Source organism: Triturus cristatus, chromosome 4_1 (assembly GCF_964204655.1).
Source record: "Triturus cristatus chromosome 4_1, aTriCri1.1, whole genome shotgun sequence".
Taxonomy (NCBI): domain Eukaryota; kingdom Metazoa; phylum Chordata; class Amphibia; order Caudata; family Salamandridae; genus Triturus; species Triturus cristatus.
The window spans coordinates 564789799-564809898 of NC_140585.1; the positions used below are offsets into that span (position 1 = coordinate 564789799).

The following is a 20100-nucleotide window of genomic DNA, read 5'->3' on the forward strand; positions in this document are numbered from 1 at the left end:
CGATGGAGTCATTAACATTAAATAAAGATACAGAATGGATCACCACCTTGAGGGTGGAGGAGGATTGGTTGTCTGTAGGTGTAGGAAGGGGGCATTAGTTGCTACACATACAGACGTCTGTGAGAAGCCGTACCCACACACCGTAGAGTATGTATTTGGAACTCTGTTTCTTTTGATGTCTGCTTTATATTTGGAAACGTTAATACAAATGTGGTTTATTTACTTTAGAAAGACAGAGCGAGCACAAAAGGGGGTGTTAATGAGTTTTAATGATTAATGGCTGAGAAGTCTGAAAGTTACAGGCATCGCCTTATTTTTCTGTCATATTTGAACACAAGAAGGAATACATGTAGGATTGCATAACGGAGTTGCAATCCATAATGTGACTACATGATTCTGAATAGAAGCCTTTGCCTCGTTCTCAGAGACCAACACTCTGGCACAGATGACTCTCGGAGTCAGCACTGGAATCTCTTCGGGGCATGACCTTAGGAATGGCACAGGCCTTTTGAAGTTTCTTTCCATGTGCTCAACAAATTCTTCCAGTCACGAGGTTCTTTCTGATACAGTGAGGCAAACACTTAAAGAACACAATGCAAAGTGAGGGAGAAATCTTAGCACCACCATGCATTTAGTTGTGCCTATTGAAGAACCAAAGAAATGAATTCCTAAGAGCAGACAATAAAATCTATGGTTTATTTAAATCAAATTAAAAACGCGTACGATTAAATTGGACAATTATAACACCGATAATTACTGTGTGAAAAAGCATTCCCTTTGCAAGGGCTGCTCTATAACTAGTTCATATAGTTGGTTAGCGCATTTTAACATTTTGATATATTTAAATGTATGTATATTTTTTAAAGAAAACTCAATGATCAATGCCGTCTATTTACTCATATGTGGTGGAGTTTCCTTTGTTTGCTTCTTCAGAAGTGTTCTATTATAAATATGTGGAATAAATAGCCCTTTCAGGTATGAAGGGATCTCCTATGAGTCAATAAAATCATCTCAATAACTTTAACAGAGGCAGAACAGTCTTAATGCGTGAACAGCGTTCCAGCTGACATTTGGGTTCATTTAACTTCAGTTCGCTATTCAGGACACATCATGGAAAACCCTGGGATCTGCCCAACTGCACATAGAAACTGGACGTGTTAAACTTACCAGGGTCGAGTCCAAACACTGGCGTCGGAAGGGAAAACGAGTAGGTGATTTTAGATCCAGCATCTCTGTCAGTGGCTGTCACTGCAGCTATAGTAGAGCCAACAGGTGCATTTTCAAACCCTTCGACGGTATCTCTCGGGTACTTCCTACTGTGAGAATAAAAACACGCATTAAACTATGGGTATGAGACACAACAATGCTATTTGTCAATGCTATGTTCCTAAAATTACAACGTATAAGCCTCCAATAAAAGATTTTGTGGAATAAATCAAATCAATTATTTCTATTGAAAGATGGACTTGCTCTGGGGAATGATTAAATACTGTGCGATATTAGTGAAATAGACAGATTATATATATCAGCACTTGCACTAAATAATGTGACCTGCTAATTTGGAATGCTTTTAATGACTCCCTTCATAATTTTCCTAATTATCATCTATCAAAAATCCCGTACGATAAGGATATTCACAATGGCTGCTTCCTCTCTCTTGCTCATTCGTTTTTTTCATTTGGGAATGGATTACAAGAAACTTTCCTCTGCACTGGTGTTCTGTTTTAGGTACATTTCTTTTCATAAGTGCTTTCTCGCTGTAGCTAATCGTAGACAAGCACATTAGTCATGCCACACACCCTTTTAAACACAACTTTTGATGTCACTTGTGTATTTACCATATACAGTTATTCTGGGCCTCAAATCTCTAGGCATACGAAGGTACGTCTTTATATAGAAAACAAACGCTAAGAAGACTTACGAAGACATTGCTCTTTATAACTGTTTCCTAGGTGACACCACAGACATGTACCACATTGGAATAAATATCTTAGAAGTGCTTACACAAACGCAGGAGGCTCGTCGTTCACATCGTTGATGCTGACAGTCAGCATCCCTTCACAGAAACCACCGCTCTTGTCTGTTACTCTAATTTTTAGCTGGAAAGTCTACAAAATTAAAAAGTCGAACAAGAACAACCTGAGTAAAAACTACAAACTGGCAAAAGGAATGTTCGCTGTCCTCAGGAAAAGTGACAAATGATACAGTGTGACAATGCTTAGAGATGATATTGTGCCAGTTGGCAAGTAGTGGACACAAGAAATATGTAAAGTCTGATCATTTGTAATTCTCCTCTGAAAACATGTCAGTATCATAGCAGGACAAGCTGGTCGTAGTTGTGTCATTTCTCATTACATGCAACTTGCACACGTTTGCTATTTTCTCATGAAAAGGTGTCATAAATCATTGCTTTGTCATAAAATCCCTTTGATGTTATCTCTGCTCTATCAATACTTTTATGTTTGCATCATGTATCATTCACCATTGGTAGGCTTTTAGGGCACGCTTATCACATCACGTGGGTGTTTACTTAGGGATGGTGCTCCAAGGAGGAGGGAGCTGTCAGTCATCCATCTCCTAACATGAGCGAGTGGGTGCCGTGATTTGGAGTGGCTAGCATGCTAGTAGTGATGCTTCCATTTGGAGGTTTTCTTGTGACCTACCAACCCTGCCCTTGCAGATGTGATTTATGTTATTGGTTGTTTCAAAGTTGGAGTTTAGGTCTTAAGAATCTCCATCATAAGTCATGCATGATTGTATAAATGAGACCATAAGTTATTGCTGCCGGATTGGCTGGATTTAGTTTCCACTTATAGAAAATACGTCAATGCATGATATATATGTCGGGTGCATTGTTAAAGAGTGTGGAAGAGCTGTTGAATTCTCTTTCTGAACTACAATATTTTGGTGTTCAAGAGTTTTATCATTCTCACCAGTCATACCTTGCTCTCCCTGTGCTAATTTCTCCTTTCTTCAAGGAACCCCTTACGGTTTGAATTTATATTTGGATGTTATAACAGAAGAAAAAAGAAAAAAGGTCAAATTGTAGGAGTTGTGTGAAGTAACACAATGTAAGATAAGTTAATAGGTTTGTGTCATAATTGAAGAAACTAAAAATATGCTTAGGATATAGCACAAGGGTTAGTGTTCAGAGGACCCCTAAGTGGAGTCTGATTTCTTGCACTAACTCTTGTTTGATATTTTCTTGAGGACCCACACCCCAAAACTCTCTAAATTATCCTTTTCTGAATCAGAGCAATTATCCAAAGTCCAATTTCACTTTATGGAGAGTAGAAGAGTAAATTTGATGGTGGTTTTCCCAAGTAGGTTTTGGGAATGTGGAAGCAAGCTACAAATAACTTATTGAGGGGGTGGGGAACATGCTTGTGCTAATTGTAGTGAAACTGCAACAAATGATGGACGGAATGCTGAATGATTCAAACATTCTCCCCCAGTCAAGAGATCTAGGTTCAATCCATCGTTCTTTTGCCCATTACACCACCACAGTTTGGATTCATCCATATGCAAATCAGTCCATTTTCCGCCCACCATATTACAATGGCGGGCGGCACTGTGGCGGTCGGAGTTTCCGACCACCACGCATCTGACGGTCCGCCTTGAACCCGCAGGTGCTGCTGAGGCCCTCGCATTCCCTTAATTGGCGGCGGTGCCTGCCAGGCATCGCCATTGGGATTATGATGGTACATCCCCACAAGCCTTTCCATGGAGGTTCTCCCGCCATGGAAAGGCTGGCAGGGATGGCCTTTGAGGGCCCGTAGCGGGCCCCACTTTCAATCAGGCACTTTTGTTTTTGTGTCGTGGGCCCCCTACATTTCCCTGCACCATGTGGCAGGCACAGCATTGTGCCTGCCATGTAGTGCAGGGAAATGTATAAAGTGAATTTATAACATTGCTGTGGGTGCTGCAGCCAGCAGCACCCGCAGCAATGTTAAGTATGGCACTTGCGGCCGCCACCTGTGGGACCACCGCCGTGTAGGCGGGCGGTCCCACTCCCCGAGACGATGGCAGACGGACTGCAATCCGTCCGCCATTGTAATCAGCTCCAGAGTATCTGCCCTGGCAGAAGGAGTCTGCCTTACCATTAGAACTTCAAGGATACTGTTTAAAAATTCAATTTGCACCAATAATTATTTGACAGGAGTTCCAGGTACAGCAGAACTGTCTCTCTCTCTGTCAGTTGCCTCTCCTGCTACTAAGGATTTACCTCAGGGGGAGTGGTGGAAAATGTTTTCTTTGGCAGTCCTGAGAATTCATGTGGGTGTTCCTTGGTGTGACAGATATCGTATTTCTAATTGAAATCTACCTCTGTATGACATTTATGTCATCTCTGGTATTTTTAGGCACAGCACCCTCTTTTCCCTGACCCCTGTGTATCTCTGACCAAGTACATATTTATCTCATTTTGTCATCAGTGTTTGAACTAATTCGCTCTTGGTTTCTAAGTCAATGGAATGGAAGCAAATGTACACTTTGAAGTCAGAATAGGAAAATGTTTATGTGGACTGGCAGGCTGCACAAAGTGAGAAGTAAAACCATTTCCCAAAAGACTGATCCATTTGAACGTTTATATTACTTTTCTTTCCTAGTAGCTGCTCATCCCATAGTCCCATCTGCTCCATTATTATTGCATTGGCTGAAATCCCAAATATTATTTTTGCATGCATTCTATTGGTGCATAATATGGTGCCAAATTGCTCTACACTGCTGAAAAATGTATGTAATCTCTATTTTAAAGTCTATGGGAAACATCATAATTACGAGTAGGGTGATGTTTCATCAAGCCAAAACTGCTGGAAATTAAAAAGGAAAGGCCCTGTATTTATTAGGCTATGAGGAGTTTGGGCAAGTAAACACAAAAGCACCTTCCTGCACAAAAACAATACTGAGAGGTCTATTCCTCTTTCTATGTGTGCTGTAGAATGCAGCAAACATAGAAAGGTGAAATAAAGAGAAGAAATAAACATAGTTCTCCTCGATATGCCAACCCTGAGAAGGCATATCTTTTTGCATCATTCCCAGGTCTACCGGTGATGGCCAATCTGGGAATGCATCAAAATCAATCGGAGATGCATAGGTACACCCACGAAACGCCTATAGAATGACTTCCCAAGGCAGAGTAACACAATTCAGAGATTTACGCTGCATTGCCTTACTCCAAACTTATGAAGCCTCTCAGGACCATGCAAAGTGACCTTGCATGACTTCATAAATCTCATTTTGGAGTTGCATTGTGCATGCACCATATCGCGTGGTGAAAGTGCGATGCAACTCCTGTCCCTTTATATTTACTGGTATTAGGGCTCTATGGACTTTTGATATTGCTCTTCAGTGCCACAAATTGAATGCTCGGGCCCTAAAATGGAATTGGTAAAATTAATTTCATCCAATCAATATATTTAACTTTCCTGTAAGGCCACAGTACAGGGTGAAGAAAATGCTAGAATGGCATGAAGTTAAATGTTATGTGGGCTGCAGTGTGTATTTACATCAGCCACATATATGGCAACAATAATTGTCTGGCAGGAGCTGTGGCTGGGCTGCAGTGCAAATGACTATTACAAACACAGCCAGGACAGAGCCTTTGCAAAGTAAGTAAAACCACAAGACATGATGACAATTTGAACAATACTTACTTAAGTACAACAGTGGCTGCAGGCCTAAAAGATATTTCACTGTGTAGGTTCAGCTCCATTTTCAAAAAGATTAAAATGCTTAATTATATATCTCTGCCTGAAAACATGGTAGCAATATCATACAAAGTTATTTCTTACTCAATTTTTAAAATCTGATTTAATGAATTAGATTTTTGATCATTTATAACTTTAAAAATATGTGCCTTTAACTGTTTGAGACATAACTGGCTTAAAGCCAATTCTGCTACTCATCAACCATTCAGAGTTGGAATGCAAATCCTTGAATGGGAGATTTACTGACCATGATTCACAAGACATTGGCCTGCCTCTGATCCCAAGAAGGACATAGTTGTATTGCCTGCTGACCACTTAGCAAAGGATTAGGTCTATGGAGTGGATAGGAATAGATGTCATAACAATAGGCTTACACAATAATTCCTCTGTCTATTTGGAGATGCAAAGCTGGGCTTCTCTACTTCCTTCCCGGTCCCTCCTGGACAGTCAGGCTCCAATCTGAAGGGGCAAAAGAAAAAGTCTGGGTTGCTTCAATTGAGCAGAGAGTTCATCTAAATAGGGGTTAGGCCAAAAAGCTAAAGACAACCCTGTCTGGTGGTAGAAGGGTTCTACGTCATGGAAACAGGGGCTCATTGTTTCTTGGTAATTTTACAGTTAAGCAAAGAGATAGTGCCACAAAATTAGGTAAAGAACTGTGAGGAAATAAGTAGGATTGGATGACAGAATTTCTTCAGTTACTAGCACAGGATAAATATGGCACCTCAGACACCAACTCCTGAAAGCATTTGAGACCTGGGAAGACTCCTCTTGAAGAAGTAGACCTAGCTGAAGACAAAAAGCAGAAGGTCTCCTAGCTCAAAGAGGGTCCAGATGATCCCAGAGGCATGGGCACTACAGGAGACCTGGCTGGTGAGAAACATGGCGCCCGGTGCTTAATTTGTAAGCAACTTAGTGCCGGGGCACTCGACAGGAGGGCACTAGAGCGTGCACCATCCGTTGCCTGTGGCAGCACTGCCAATGACAGCACAAACACACTACTAATCATCACTCTCTTAAAGATGTGACCATTCATACTATTACAGCCCCCCAAAGCTACAAAAATGGCTTTGATTGCAAAAACTACTAATTGGAAATTAAAATTTAAATAATAAACAGAAGTTGTTGTGCTTGTACCAAAATTGGCAGACCTGGTGCTGACAATTAAGTGCCGGTGCTGAGCACCAGAAAGCACCGGCACAAATTAAGCACTGATGTTGTGTAGAAGTCTTTTGTTAGGAACTAAGTGGTTCAGGACTGACCTGAAGAAACTTTCTGAGCAACTGGAGAAAAGTGAGACTTAGTGGTCCATTAGGATGGAGGGTGGATATCCTCCGCAGGGCGGGCAATAGCAACCACCGGACCGGCGGCGGACATCCGCCCGCATTTAAGCCCTGAACACCGCTGGTCCGATTAGCATTTCGGTCGTGACCGCAGCAGTGTGATTTTCTGCCCACCACTTTTCTGCCGGTTGCAGTTTGCCTGCTTGCCTGATATGCGGAGCTGGACCACTACAATTTTGGCGGATAAGGGACACGCACAACTGGCACGATCATGATGCCGGCGGTAGCCAGCTTTCCGCGGTGGTGGAACCTCCATGGAAAGACTTGCGGAAAATGTCTCTGGGGGTCCATTGCGGACCCCCAATGTGTTGAGGGAGTGTGTGGGTGAACTGGGGGGCACCCAAGGTACCCCTACATGTCCCTGTACCAGGTGGCAGGCACTGTGCAGTGCCTGCAACACAGTGCAGGGACATGCAGGACATGCTTGTTTGGACATCGCGGCGGTGCGCAGCACCGCCCGCCACAATGTTAACACCACCATCCGACCGCCGTGGTCGGATTTCCACTGTGGAGCATAATAATTGGACCAGCGGTTTTCCCGCGGTCCTGGCGGGCAGTGTTTTCCAGCTACCATGGCGGTCGGAGTGATTTTCCAACCGCCATGTAATAGACCCCTTAGTACTTTTTCCACCTCTGGAAAACCAGGACTTGGTGCTACAGCTTTCCCAGGAAGGTTGCACTCCAAACAGGCATGGAAATCAGGTTTGTCTCATTCAAAGATTGTTGCTGCACTGCAAACACATGCAGTCCAACAACGCTGTTAAAGTATCAAGCCCTGTGAAGCCCTCCCCAACTTCAGCTTCCCGTTTTGCTACGCTGGGGGATTCTGATTCCTAAAAAGTGGCATGTTCCGAAGGTAAAACCTGAGGAAGCAAATCTATCTGTCCAGGGGGCTTGAACTGGGGAGCCTTTTGATTTTTATTTTTTTAAAGAATTGGAAATGTTTGTGGACATTCTGCACCTACGTTTTGAAACAATGATTAGGAATACTAAATACATATGCATGAGAGATAATTTGGTATGCCTTTTGGTATAGTTATCCTTAGTTGATAAAGAACTTCTTTATAAAGGAGAAAATAACACTTGCAAGAGCGAGAAGGGATTCTGCCCACTATGAATGATAAAAATAGCACTGCCTTTCACTACTTTTTAGTCTTTTCCTCTTATTTTGTCTTGAGGATCTGACTTGGGAAGGGAGATAGACTAGTTTTACCACCGGAGCTGACCCTGCAGGTTCCATTTGGCCGACTGCGTTGAGGCAGTGGTTACATCATTGGATTCGGGACAGACATTAAATAAATAGTGCCCTTTCCGGAGTAAAGAGTCTTCTGCTCAAGCCTCATTGTTTGGTTTTCCTATTAACAAAGTACTGATTACTAATTTGCTTTATGTGTGGAAATCTAGGGGCAGATTTACAAGCCCCTTGTGCCACTTTTGCGTCACTTTTAACATGGGAAAAGTGATGCAAAAGTGGGGTAAGTGGCTTGTAAATCTGCCCCCTAGAATCCACCCTGCTGGCCTGAATGCTTGAAGTATCAAAAAGGGTCTAGGAGGTCCCAGGGCGTACTCTTTGTCCAGTTGGATCTACTCACCATTGTTCTTGTTGGTCGGACTGCTCAATCCTCATTTACCTTTCTCCATTTTACAATGCATTCTTCTCGATCAGACAGTGTTTGTGAACCTTTCAGGTTTTTGATATCTTGTTAACTATTCTACTGCTCGACAGTGACTGCAATGGATCATTGATATAATATCGACAACAGCAATATCGACCTACCAGAATATCGTGTCAAGAATATCGATGGACAGAATATCGACATCCCATCTTTAAAAAGGTAAGTACAAAAATATCGAAACCAAAATATCGTTGTTTAAAATATTGTTGTATAAAATATTGCTTTTTTAAATGTCTTAAAAATAATATAAAATTAACTAAATACTACATATAATTAATAAAAACATAGTTACAATGTTTTTAAATGTTAAAAATGATAAAAAATAAATATAAAATTAAAATAAATAAACATACATATTTAAATATATATATATTTTCACTTAAAAAACAATAGTTTTCAGGCACGTTATAGTTAGGAATTAGCATTTAAAAAACCTTAGAAATTCACAGAAATAAACAAAGGTTTTCAGGGGTGTTATAGTTAGCTGGTACAAAACCATTGAAATTCCTCCATTATAGTTAGTTCAGCTAACTATAACTCGCGCCCCCGCAATGCACTGCTGATGACGTCACATATTACATCACTCATGACATGGTCAGTGACATCACTCATGACATCACTGATGACATCATCCAGTGTCTGTGTGTTTATGTAAAGTTTAAATATGTTTATTATATATAGGGAAAGGCATATTGAAGAATGAGTGGGTGTATAAGTGTGTGAATGGATGATTTTGTAGGTGTGTGACTATAAGTGAGTGATTAAAAGTATCTTACTGAATGCATGGGTTAGTGACTAAACTGTGTGAATGTCTGTATCAGTCTGTCTGTTGCTGTGTAAGTGGCTGCATGGGTTTGCAAATAGCTACATGAGTCTCTATATGGGTTATAGATTGGTTGGCTGAGTATCTGTATGGGTGCCTGAGTGTTTGTGTGGGTGGGGCGTGTGTGACTCTGTGCATAGATGTGTGACTGGGTGATTCACTGGTGAATGGTTTCAAGAGTGCATCTGTGATGGACTGTGTGGGTGGGTGAGTGTGTGTATGGTTGTGTTAGTGAGCGAATGCATATTTCAGTGGTACATGTGTGAGTAGCTACAGATGTGAAAGGCAGTATATATGTGTGTTGGCTTACATAAATGGCTATAAGTGAGAGTGTGTGATTGTGAGAGTGGCTGTATGGATGAGTGTGTGCTTGTATCATTGATTGTATAAGAGCGTAAGAATGTGCTAGTTTTTGTATGAGTAATTGAGCTGGTGTGTGTATAACTGTATAGGTGAGTGAATGGCAGTGTAATTAATTATGTGCATGACTGAGTAGGTGTATGAGTACCTCTGTGGATGAGTGGCAGTGTGTGAGTGTCTATATAAGTGTATGAGTGTATATGATAGTCCTGTACTGAGTGACCATAAATATGAGTGACTGTATGGGTGAGTTAGTGGATGGGTGTGTAGACCTAAGAATCAGTAAGTGGGTATGTAGTTATTGGTGTTGGAGTTTCTCTGGTTTTGAGAATGGCAGTCTGTAATTTAGAGTAGGTGTATCAACGGTTATATTGGGGTGTGAGAAGATGCATCAAATTATCACATGGATGATGTCATCAGTGATGTCATTTGAGATGTCATCAGTGATGTCATCAGTGCTGTCACTGACCATGTCATGAGTGATGTAATATGTGATGTCATCAGCAGTGCATTGCGGGGGCGCCAGTTATAGTTAGCTGAACGAACTATAAGGGGGGAATTTCAATGGTTTTGTACGAGTGAAATGTCCAGCTAACTATAACACCCCTGAAACCTATGTTTTTTCTGTGAATTTCTAAGGTTTTTAAAATGCTATTCCTAACTATAACATGCCTGAAACCTATGGTGTTTTAAGTGAATTTCAAAGGTTTTTTAAATTCTAATTTCTATCTATGCCTACAGAGATAGGACATGTGAAGAAAGAAGAAAAAACACACAGAAAGAAGAAAAAGAAATGCAGAAAGAAGCTACAGAAGTCCTCAAAGACAAAGAAAACTGCCAGAAGAAGGAAGACGTGCAGAAATAACAAACAGAGGAGGAGAAAGAGTCTTTGTTGCAAAATCATCATGTACCCTCAACTTTTTCACATGGGTACCGGTGGTAACTGACACTGACTAACCAGTCCTAGAGCCATTGCCATGCTAAAAGACACTTAGAATACAGTTAAAACACCTACATACACAAGGGAACACTATGCGTTGGGATACCCCTGTTATTAGCATGACCTCCTCTGTAAGCCTCTAGTATATAATAGGGCAGGGGTATTAAAACTACCTCTTAAAACGCGCCACAGGGCGCATTTGCACACTGGTGAAGGGGGGGGCTGAGCTGACGTGTGCAAACACACCCTATGGCCGTTTTAATTTGGGGGATAAAGTCCCCTTGAATCCTGAGTGTCCCTTGGGTACAACTAGCCCATCAGGTATCTCTAGTTAGCACCACAGAGCTGCCTTGCATAGAAAATGGGCATGGCCTGGACCACCTCTCTGCAACGCAGCACAGTGGTGCTTACTGGAAGCACCTGGTGGACTAGTTGGCCCCCATGGGCCCTCAGGATTGAAGGGGAATTATTTCCCCAACTTAAAACGTGCCATGGGCGTGTTTGCACACGTCACCTCAGGCCCCGTCCCCTCCCTTTCACACTGTGTAAACACGCCCTGTGGCCATTTTAAGTTGCGAGATTAACTCCCCTTGAATCCTGAGGCTCCCTAAGGGCAAATTACCCCACTAGGTACCTCCAGCAAGCACCATTGCATAGAGGTGTAATAAGGGGCACAGCCTGCACCACCTCTCTGCAACGCAGCGCAGTGGCACTTACTGGAAGCACCTAGTGGGCTAGTTGGCCTCCAGGGTCCCTTCGGATTGAAGGGGAATTATTTCCCCAACATAAAACGTGCCACAGGGCGTGTTTGCACATGTCACCTCAGGCCCCGTCCCCTTCCTTCACCACTGTGTAAACCCGCCATGTGGCCATTCTAAGTTGAGAGATTAAGTCCCCTTGAATCCTAAGTGTCCCTATGGCCAAACTACCCCACTAGGTACCTCCAGTAAGCGCCACAGAGCTGCGTACCAGAGAGATGTAAAAAGGGGTGTGGCCTCTGAACACCTGTCTGCAGCGCAGCTCCCTGGCGCATACTGGAGATACCTGTTGGGCTAGTTGGCCCTCAGGGACCCTCAGTATTAAAAGAGTGTTAATCCCCCAACTTAAAATGCGCCACGGGGCGCGTTTACACAGTGGTGAAGGAAGGAGGCGTGGCCTGAAGTGACATGTCTGCAAACACACCCTGTGGGGCAGTTTAAGGTGGGAAATTAATTCCTCCTCAATCCTGAGGGTCCCTGGGGGCCAACTAGCTCACCAGGTACCTCCAGTATGCGCCAGAGAGCTGCCTTGCAGAGAGGGTTAAAATTACTATTCCCACTCCAGTCATTTAACCAATAGTAAAAGTGTTGGATAGCGGGTGGGTAAAAATTACTGTTCCTACTCCAGCAAGTGCAACAGTAGAGAAAGTGTTGGATAGGGGGTGGGAATAATTTACTATTCCCACTGCACAAATACAACTGTGGGAAAGTGTTGGATAGCGGAGGGGGATACTTTATTATTCCCACTCCTGCAAAATAAATAATATAAATTACCAAATAATTAATTTTTCAAAAATAATTTACCTCCTAGCATATTCCCCTATAAACAACATCACCAATATTGTTAAATATTACACAATTAACATAATTAATTAACAATTAATTAATTTACTAATAACAAGTAACAGACAATTTGAAAACCATCAAAAAATAAATTAGTTCACACAAATAACACTATAAAATAACTTTAAATAAATATTATACAGAAAAATGAATAGAAATGTTATAATAATTAAATTACTTCTCACCCTACTCCTCTATCAACCCACAACCCGCCCCTAAAACAATTACACAATTAACATATTTACCAATTAAATATTAATAGTTAATATCTAATTAATAACTAATTAATAAAATGTTATAACACAATTAACAATATAAAATATAAATTACACAAATATTATGTAATAACAAAATTAATTAATTAATTATAATTAAATTACTTCCCACCCTACTCCCCTATCAACCCTCAACCCGCCCCTAAACAATTACACAATTAACATATTTACCAATCAATTATTAATCATTAATAACCAATTAATTATTAATTAACACAAATTAATTAACATAATTAGCAATATAAAATATTAAATACAAAAATAGTAATTAATACAATTATTATTTAATTAATTTCAATTAAATTTCTTCCCACCCTATTTAATTATTAATAACTTCTAAAATATTTATACAAATATATTATAATGAAATAACTTCCCACCCTATTCCCCTATAAACCCACAATACGCTACGGAACTAAAATACGCAAAAATTAATTAACATAAAATAAATTATTTCAAAAAAATTCTAACATACATTAAATAATTAGATATACTATGAACACATATACTAACATATTTTGGTATATCGATATTTAAATATATTTAAAATATATTTAAATATTTAAATAATTATGACTGCATACCAACTGCAATGTGCTGTTTTGTGTTTTCATGAATATATCGGTGTTTGCAACCCTCTGCAGACTGCAAATGATGTTCAATGTGTAATCAGAAACTCTGGTTACATCACTGTAGTGTAATTACATTATTATTGTCTTGTGTATTGCAATCTGTGTGTTTTTTTATTATTTCAGAATTTATTTTTTTCTGTGAATGTGTGTATATATTTTCAGATAACAGAAAAGTGTATCTTAATAAAAATTCACATTCATGGCTAGATTTCTCGAAACCTATTTAACTGTGATAGGTGTCTGGTACTGCACCTAGACAAACTGCAACAAATCGTTTTTGAGCTGAAATCTAACAGCTCACTCCATATCTCCCTTAAGTGAAAATTTGTTTTAGAAACATGTTTTTTCATTGTAAAGTACCCACCGGGCTAATTAGTGGAGGACTCTCGTTTTTACATCACTTGTGTCTTTCAGCAACTACAGTGATTGGGGAAATTGATGGATAGATTGGTAGACATCTCAATCAATCAATGAATCAGGGGTTTATAAAGTGCACTACTCACCCGTGTGGGTCTCAAGGTGCTAGCGGGGGGTGCAGCTCCAGATCAGTAGAAAAGCCGGGTCTTGAGGTCCTTCCTGAAAATGTGCAGGGTCGGGGAGCTTCTGATGTTCACTGGGAGCTCGTTTCAGGTCTTGGCTGCGATGTCGGAGAAGGCTCTCCCACCTGCTCTGTTTCTGCGTATGCATGGGCTGTCTGCCAGGGCTAGGTCGGCGGAGTGGAGGTTCCTCCTGGGTATGTGGAAGGAGACTCTCTCGTTGAGGTATTCGGGTCCAATGTTGTGGAGGGATTTGTAGGCCTGGGTGAGGAGTTTGAAAGTAACCCTCTTCTCGACGGGGAGCCAGTGGAGGTCTCGTAGGTGTTGGGTCATGTGTTTGTGACACGGAGTCCCGAGGACGAGTCTGGCTGCAGAGTTCTGGATGGTTTGGAGTTTTTGTAGGAGAGTTCTGTTGATTCCGGCGTAGAGGGCATTGCCATAGTCCAGTCTGCTGGTTATGAGTGCGTGGGCGACCGTCTTTCTGCATTCGGGGGTGATCCATTTGAAGGTCTTGCGAAGGATGCACAGGCAGTTGAAACTGGTGGAAGCGACAGCGTTGATCTGGAGGGTCATGGAGAGGGAGGAGTCGAGGATGATGCTGAGGTTTCGTGTGTAGTCTGTAGGGGTGGTTGGACTCCCTAGGGCAGGGTGCCACCAGGTGTTGTCCCAGGCGGAGGTGTATGGTCCGAGGATGAGGACCTCGGTTTTCTCGGAGTTGAGCTTCAAGCAGCTGTCCTTCATTCAGGCTGTGACATCCTTCATTTCTTCCTGGAAGCAGAGCCTGGTGTTCTCAGGATTTTTCGTTAGCAAAAGGATGAGCTGGGTGTTGTCGGCGTAGGATACTATGCTGAGCCCTTGCTGTCTGACGATGGCGGCAAGGGGGGCCATACAGATTTTGAAGAGCGTGGGACTGAGCGATGATCCTTGGGGTACTCCGCAATTGACCTCTGTGGGTTTGGAGAGGAAGGGGGGGAGTCTGACCCTCTGGGTTCTGCCAGAGAGAAAGGATAGGATCCAGTCTCACAGCACAGATCACTTAAACAGTGGAAAATGCTGTTGGAGTTATTGTTTGTTCCATTGTACGCACTCACAAAGTGTGTAGCCACAGTAGATGTTCCCAAAGTAAGTAATTAACTTGCTTTTTCCCCAACACAATACTTTATTTATTGCCCTTCTACCCATTTTGTTGTTGCCTCTGTCACAGTCGCTAATTTGATTTTATATTGTGGATTTGCATATCTGCAATGTCTGTCAGCCAACATAGCACTTTGCAAATCAAACAAAAACGCGGCTCCCGATATTCTCCCCTGGATCCTAATACACAAGCGTGCACACTTCAAACTCCTCACCCACAAGTACAAAGCACTTCACAACACAGGACCTGCCTAATTGAACAGTTGCATACAATTCCACCACCCTTCAGGCACCTCTTTTCTGCCGGACTCTCTCTAGTACACACCTCACACGTTCACAAAAGGAGGTGCCTTCTCATGCATGCTCCTAAAGCCTGAAACGATCTTCTACAACACATCAGAGCCTCATCCTCCCTTCTTGAAATCCACAAGAAGCTGAAGACCTGGCTCTTTGAGTATGCCTCACGAGGTCAGCTTCACACAACCTGGATACCCTCATTGGTGATAGTGCACTATAAAAAGACACTACATATTGTCACATCACATAACAGTATACATTTGGGATACACAAATCGCATAACAGATCACAAGATACATTGTACGTCAAGTTTAGAAATACATGTTACAGTAGTTAAAGTAAAAATGTCTTGATGAACAACATTTATTTCAAAATGACCAGAATGGCAAGAAAATACTCAGGTAGGTGCTACAAGGCCTCTTTGTTTGAGGATGTTGGGAGAGAGAAAGCAATTAAGGAGAAAATAAGAAGCAACAATTGAACAAAATGAACGTTATCTCATTCTTCAAATTAAAAACAGAAAGAGGAGGCATTTCTGATTTTGGGAGTGCAGACAGAAAATTATTGATTTAGGGTTTGTTTCTTTAAATAAATTCTCCTCTTCTGCATAGGAAGAACTGGAGCCACACTGCAGTTTTGTTTTTCATTGAAGATGGTGAGGTGATTAAATGTGTAAAATGTAGTGAAACGCCTAGCCATTTTATCAGTGTGTCTGCCCATTTTGGGAATATAGGTAAAAGGGAACCGGAGTGTCTTCTTTGACCTTGGGTAAGTTTATGTGTAAAGAACAGTTGTTTCATGGCCATAGTTATCACAATCATTGTTCAAATACATTAAGTGATTATTTTATTCAATGGTATATAAAAAATATTCAAAACAATGTGAAGGCGCAGAGGATTTGTGGTCAGGGCCAGACTGGGAACCACAACCGTCCCTGGCAAAGTGCTCGGCCCCCACCCCCCACCCCCTGGCGGGGAAGGGGGACTGCCACCGAGCTCTTTGCCAGGGCCGGTTTTCGGCCGATTTTGTTACAGGGCCGATTTTGCAGCTATGCAAAAACGGCCCTATAACCGTCCCCCACCCGTTCGGTGGGGGGGATTGCCCGGTGCCCGCTATGGCCAGTCCGTAGCTCGGTGCTCTGATACAAGTTGGGTCCATAGAACTTGTTGATGACATTTTGATCATTTTGACACATAAAACAATCTTTTAATCTGCATTAACGATTAAAACCTGCTATGATATTTTACGAAATTTCATCTAAGTCCTAACGTAAGCGCTGACCAGACCAAATCCAATTCTTTCACCCGAGCTGTGCTCCATCGCAGTCGGACATACTTTTTTACTTTGACCTGATCTTGTGCAACTAGATGTACCCTGTTGATGCTTCATCTTTTAGGTGCTAGTTTTTATTTTAAACTTTAACAGATTCATAACTCTGATTCTACTGGTTGGAGCTTTGAAGTTTGGTGTAAAATAATTTATTAAAATGTACTCTATTTTTCTAAAATGTGGGTATTTTCTTTTGTTGTGTTTCCACTTTATTATTGTTTGAGTGCTGCAAAAATACTTTACACATTGCTTCTACGTTATTCCTGACTGCTTTTGTGCCAAGCTACCAGAGGTTTAAGCATAGGTTCATTTAGTGACTTTTTTGGTCTAGTCTCACAGGGATTGCGGTGGTGGCTTGACCAGGGTTAAAATCCTAGACAACCAATAACCCAATTTCTCAAAAAGGTTCCTTCGGTGAATGGAGCCTGGAAGGTGACAAAAATAGCCAGCTATTCCACTCTTTATTCCTACCATTTGCAGACCTGTGTTGATAATGAGATGTTATGTTAAAGGCAAATTCTAAAGTGCACGTTCACCAGATGGTCTCTTGGCACTAGGTTGCTGATGCGGCCTCGATCCACAGTTATTGGTAAACCTGTTTTGAAAAGCCATGTCTTCAGGAGTTGTCTAAATGTAGTGTAGTTAGAAGTGGACCTAAGATCCAATGGCAGGGTATTCCATGCTCAAGGGGCAGTGACAGAGAACCTACGTCCACCAGTCCTCTGTTTTTTGCATGGAGGGATCACCAGATAATATAGGTGGCTGGATCTCAGTTCTCTGGTGGAGCATAATTTCATAATCTGAGATTTAACTAAAGCAGGACAGTTCAAATATAAGGCCTTATAGACCATACAGTACACCTTGAACATTGTTCTCTGCACGACTGGCAACCAGTGGAGGTCCTTAGTCACCTGGGAGATGTGGCCATATTTGGGCAGGTAATATATCAACTGGGCGGCCTGGTTTTGGATTAAATGGAGCCTGCACATAAGGACTTTGGGAAGACTGAAGTAGAGAGAGTTGGCATAGTCAATTCTGGACATGACTAGGTGTATTATTGCTTGGGTCAAGGCCTCCCTAGTGTGGAATTTCTTTATCTTTTTTATGCGCCGAAGTTGGCAAAAGCTTGCAGATGTCACTGTTCCTACCTGCTGCTTAAATGATAACTCCTCATCAATGATGACCCTGAGGCTTTTTACCCCCTTTTTAGGAGCGGGAGGGGGACCCATCCCGCTGGGCCAAAATGAGGGGATCCAATGGTCCACCTTACTTTTTCTAATAACTATTTCTGTTTTGTCAGAGTTCAACTTCAAATGAATCTCGGATGAACAGCATGGTGTCCTGAAATTGTTGTCTAGATGTGGGGCTATCATTAATCATGAATAACAATTGCATATCGTTGCCATAGTTAAAAAATGTAATTTTCTTGTTCTAAAGGAAATTGACCAAAGGGCGAGTATAGAGATTGAAAAGGTGATGAGAAAGAGGAACCTTGTGGTACCCCTCAATTCAGTTGTACCTCTGTTGAAACAAAAGGGGTTAGGCTAAACGATTGGAATCTCTCACTCAGAAAATAAATTATCCAGTTCAAAGCTAATTCCGGAACACCTGTGGCCCTGAACCAGTCAGCCAAAATGATATAGGCGACTGTGTCAAAAGCCGCAGACAGGTCGAGTAGCACCAAAGGTTGAGTATTGCCGTTATCGGCTTCCTTATGCATGTCATCTACTACTGACGTAATCACTGCCTCTGTGGAGTGTGCCGGCTTAAATCCCACTTGACTTGAGTCCAGGAACTCTGATTGTTCCATAAAAGAGCAAAGATGGCGAGCTACATGAGCCTCAAGTAGTTTTGCTAGAGATGGTAAGAGGGAGACAGGGGGAAGGTTTTCATATCCGTGGGATCTGCTCCAATGGGATACGTGCAATAATCGCTCTTTTCAAAGATCTGGAAACCAACTCAGAGTTGATGGATTGATTCAGGAGTGACAGTACAAGGTCTGCAAAGAGGGTGCATACTGCCCTTAGGACCTATGGGGGGCAAATACAATTTGGTGATCCTGACTTAACTTTTGTCAGTAAATTGACTAGGTCCTCTTGCAATACATTGGGAAAGCAAGAGATCGTGTGACTATTTCCATCGCCTAATGGTAAGTTATTGTGTACGGGGGTGTAAGGAATGCAATTTTTAATAGACTCAATCTTTTTCACAAAGAAGGCATTGAGAGAGTCACACAAATTGTAAGTAGGAATGACGGAAAGAGTGACTCTATCTTGGTTGGATAGACCTGAAACCATCTAAAAGATCTCTTTAGATTTATTAGAGGCATTCATAATTTTGCCTGTAAAAACTCATTGTAGTTTGCTGTTGGACTCGGCCCTTTTTGCAGTGTTATCCCTGAACTTTTTGCCTTCCTCCTACCTTTTGTTTTACATGGTGTTGGTGGTTTTAATACTCTGGGCACTTTAGCACTGCTGTTCAGTGTAAAGAGTGTTTGCTCTCTGTGGTAAACATGGTAAGAATGGTCTACAATTGTTTGGCATACTTAATTTACCTGTCAGTCCCTTGTAAAGTGGTATCTCAGATACCCGGGGCCGGTAAATTAAATGCTACTGGTGGGCTTGCAGCACTGATTACGCCACCCACCAAAATAGCCTTTCAAACCCATCTCAGGCCTCTGCCATTGCAGGGCATGTGCGCGCAGTGTTACTGCTGCTGTGACGTGGCACCTAAAGTATGTGCCATGTCTGTGACCCCCCTTTTACTGCATGCCAGTCACCCCTAGGGTAGGCCCTAGGTAGCCTTATGGACAGGGTGCATTGTAGGTAGAGTGTAGGACATGTACCTTAAGTGTGTGACTTGTCCTGGTAGTGACAAACAGCCATTTTGGTTTCTCACTGCTGTGAGACTCCCCTCCCATAGAAATGCATTGGGGATTCCCTGACAAGTGTTTCAGTGGTTATACCTAATATGAGAGGAGCAGCGTGGTCAAGTTTAGTATGGTTAGAATAGTAATAATAAATGCTGTGCAATGTTGTGCACGGATTTCTTATCACTATTTAATAAATGCCACTTCTAGAAGTTGGAATTTCTGGGTGCTATGTGACTGCCTGCCTGATGTGGATTGCATGTCTGACCCTGAATATGTCTGTGCCTGCCTAGGTGAATGCTGGCTCCTCCCCTCTGTGATGTATCTGATGACAGAGCCCCAACCTGACAAAGGAGGGTGGGAGCCCTGAACCAGTTGAGGCAGGATTTCCCCAAGCCCTGTGCCAGGGTAGACAAAGAAAATGTTCTATAAATATTGGGGCTGTGACCCCATGTAAGGTGGTGCTTCGTGTGCTTCTTGGTGACTTGGGGACTTGCCGCTGCTGGGCTCCAGGAGGAACCGCCACGAGGGACTGCCTCCCTGCTGGAGGGCCCAGTGAGCTGGCCTGCCTGGGCCCAGC

The 20100-nt window shown here is 42.1% G+C and overlaps 1 protein-coding gene across 1 annotated transcript in view; it reads right to left on the reverse strand.

Annotated features, from left to right (window-relative positions):
• The window catches only part of LOC146855235 (cadherin-related family member 4-like), a 767858-nt gene that overhangs the window by 495240 nt on the left and 252518 nt on the right, over nucleotides 1-20100 (reverse strand). The window contains exons 6-7 of the mRNA XM_085650585.1: nucleotides 2005-2108; nucleotides 1168-1316 (exon numbers count right to left, since the gene is read on the reverse strand). Of these exons, the coding sequence (XP_085506711.1) occupies nucleotides 1168-1316; nucleotides 2005-2108 (253 nt within the window). The remainder of the gene's footprint in view (nucleotides 1-1167; nucleotides 1317-2004; nucleotides 2109-20100) is intronic.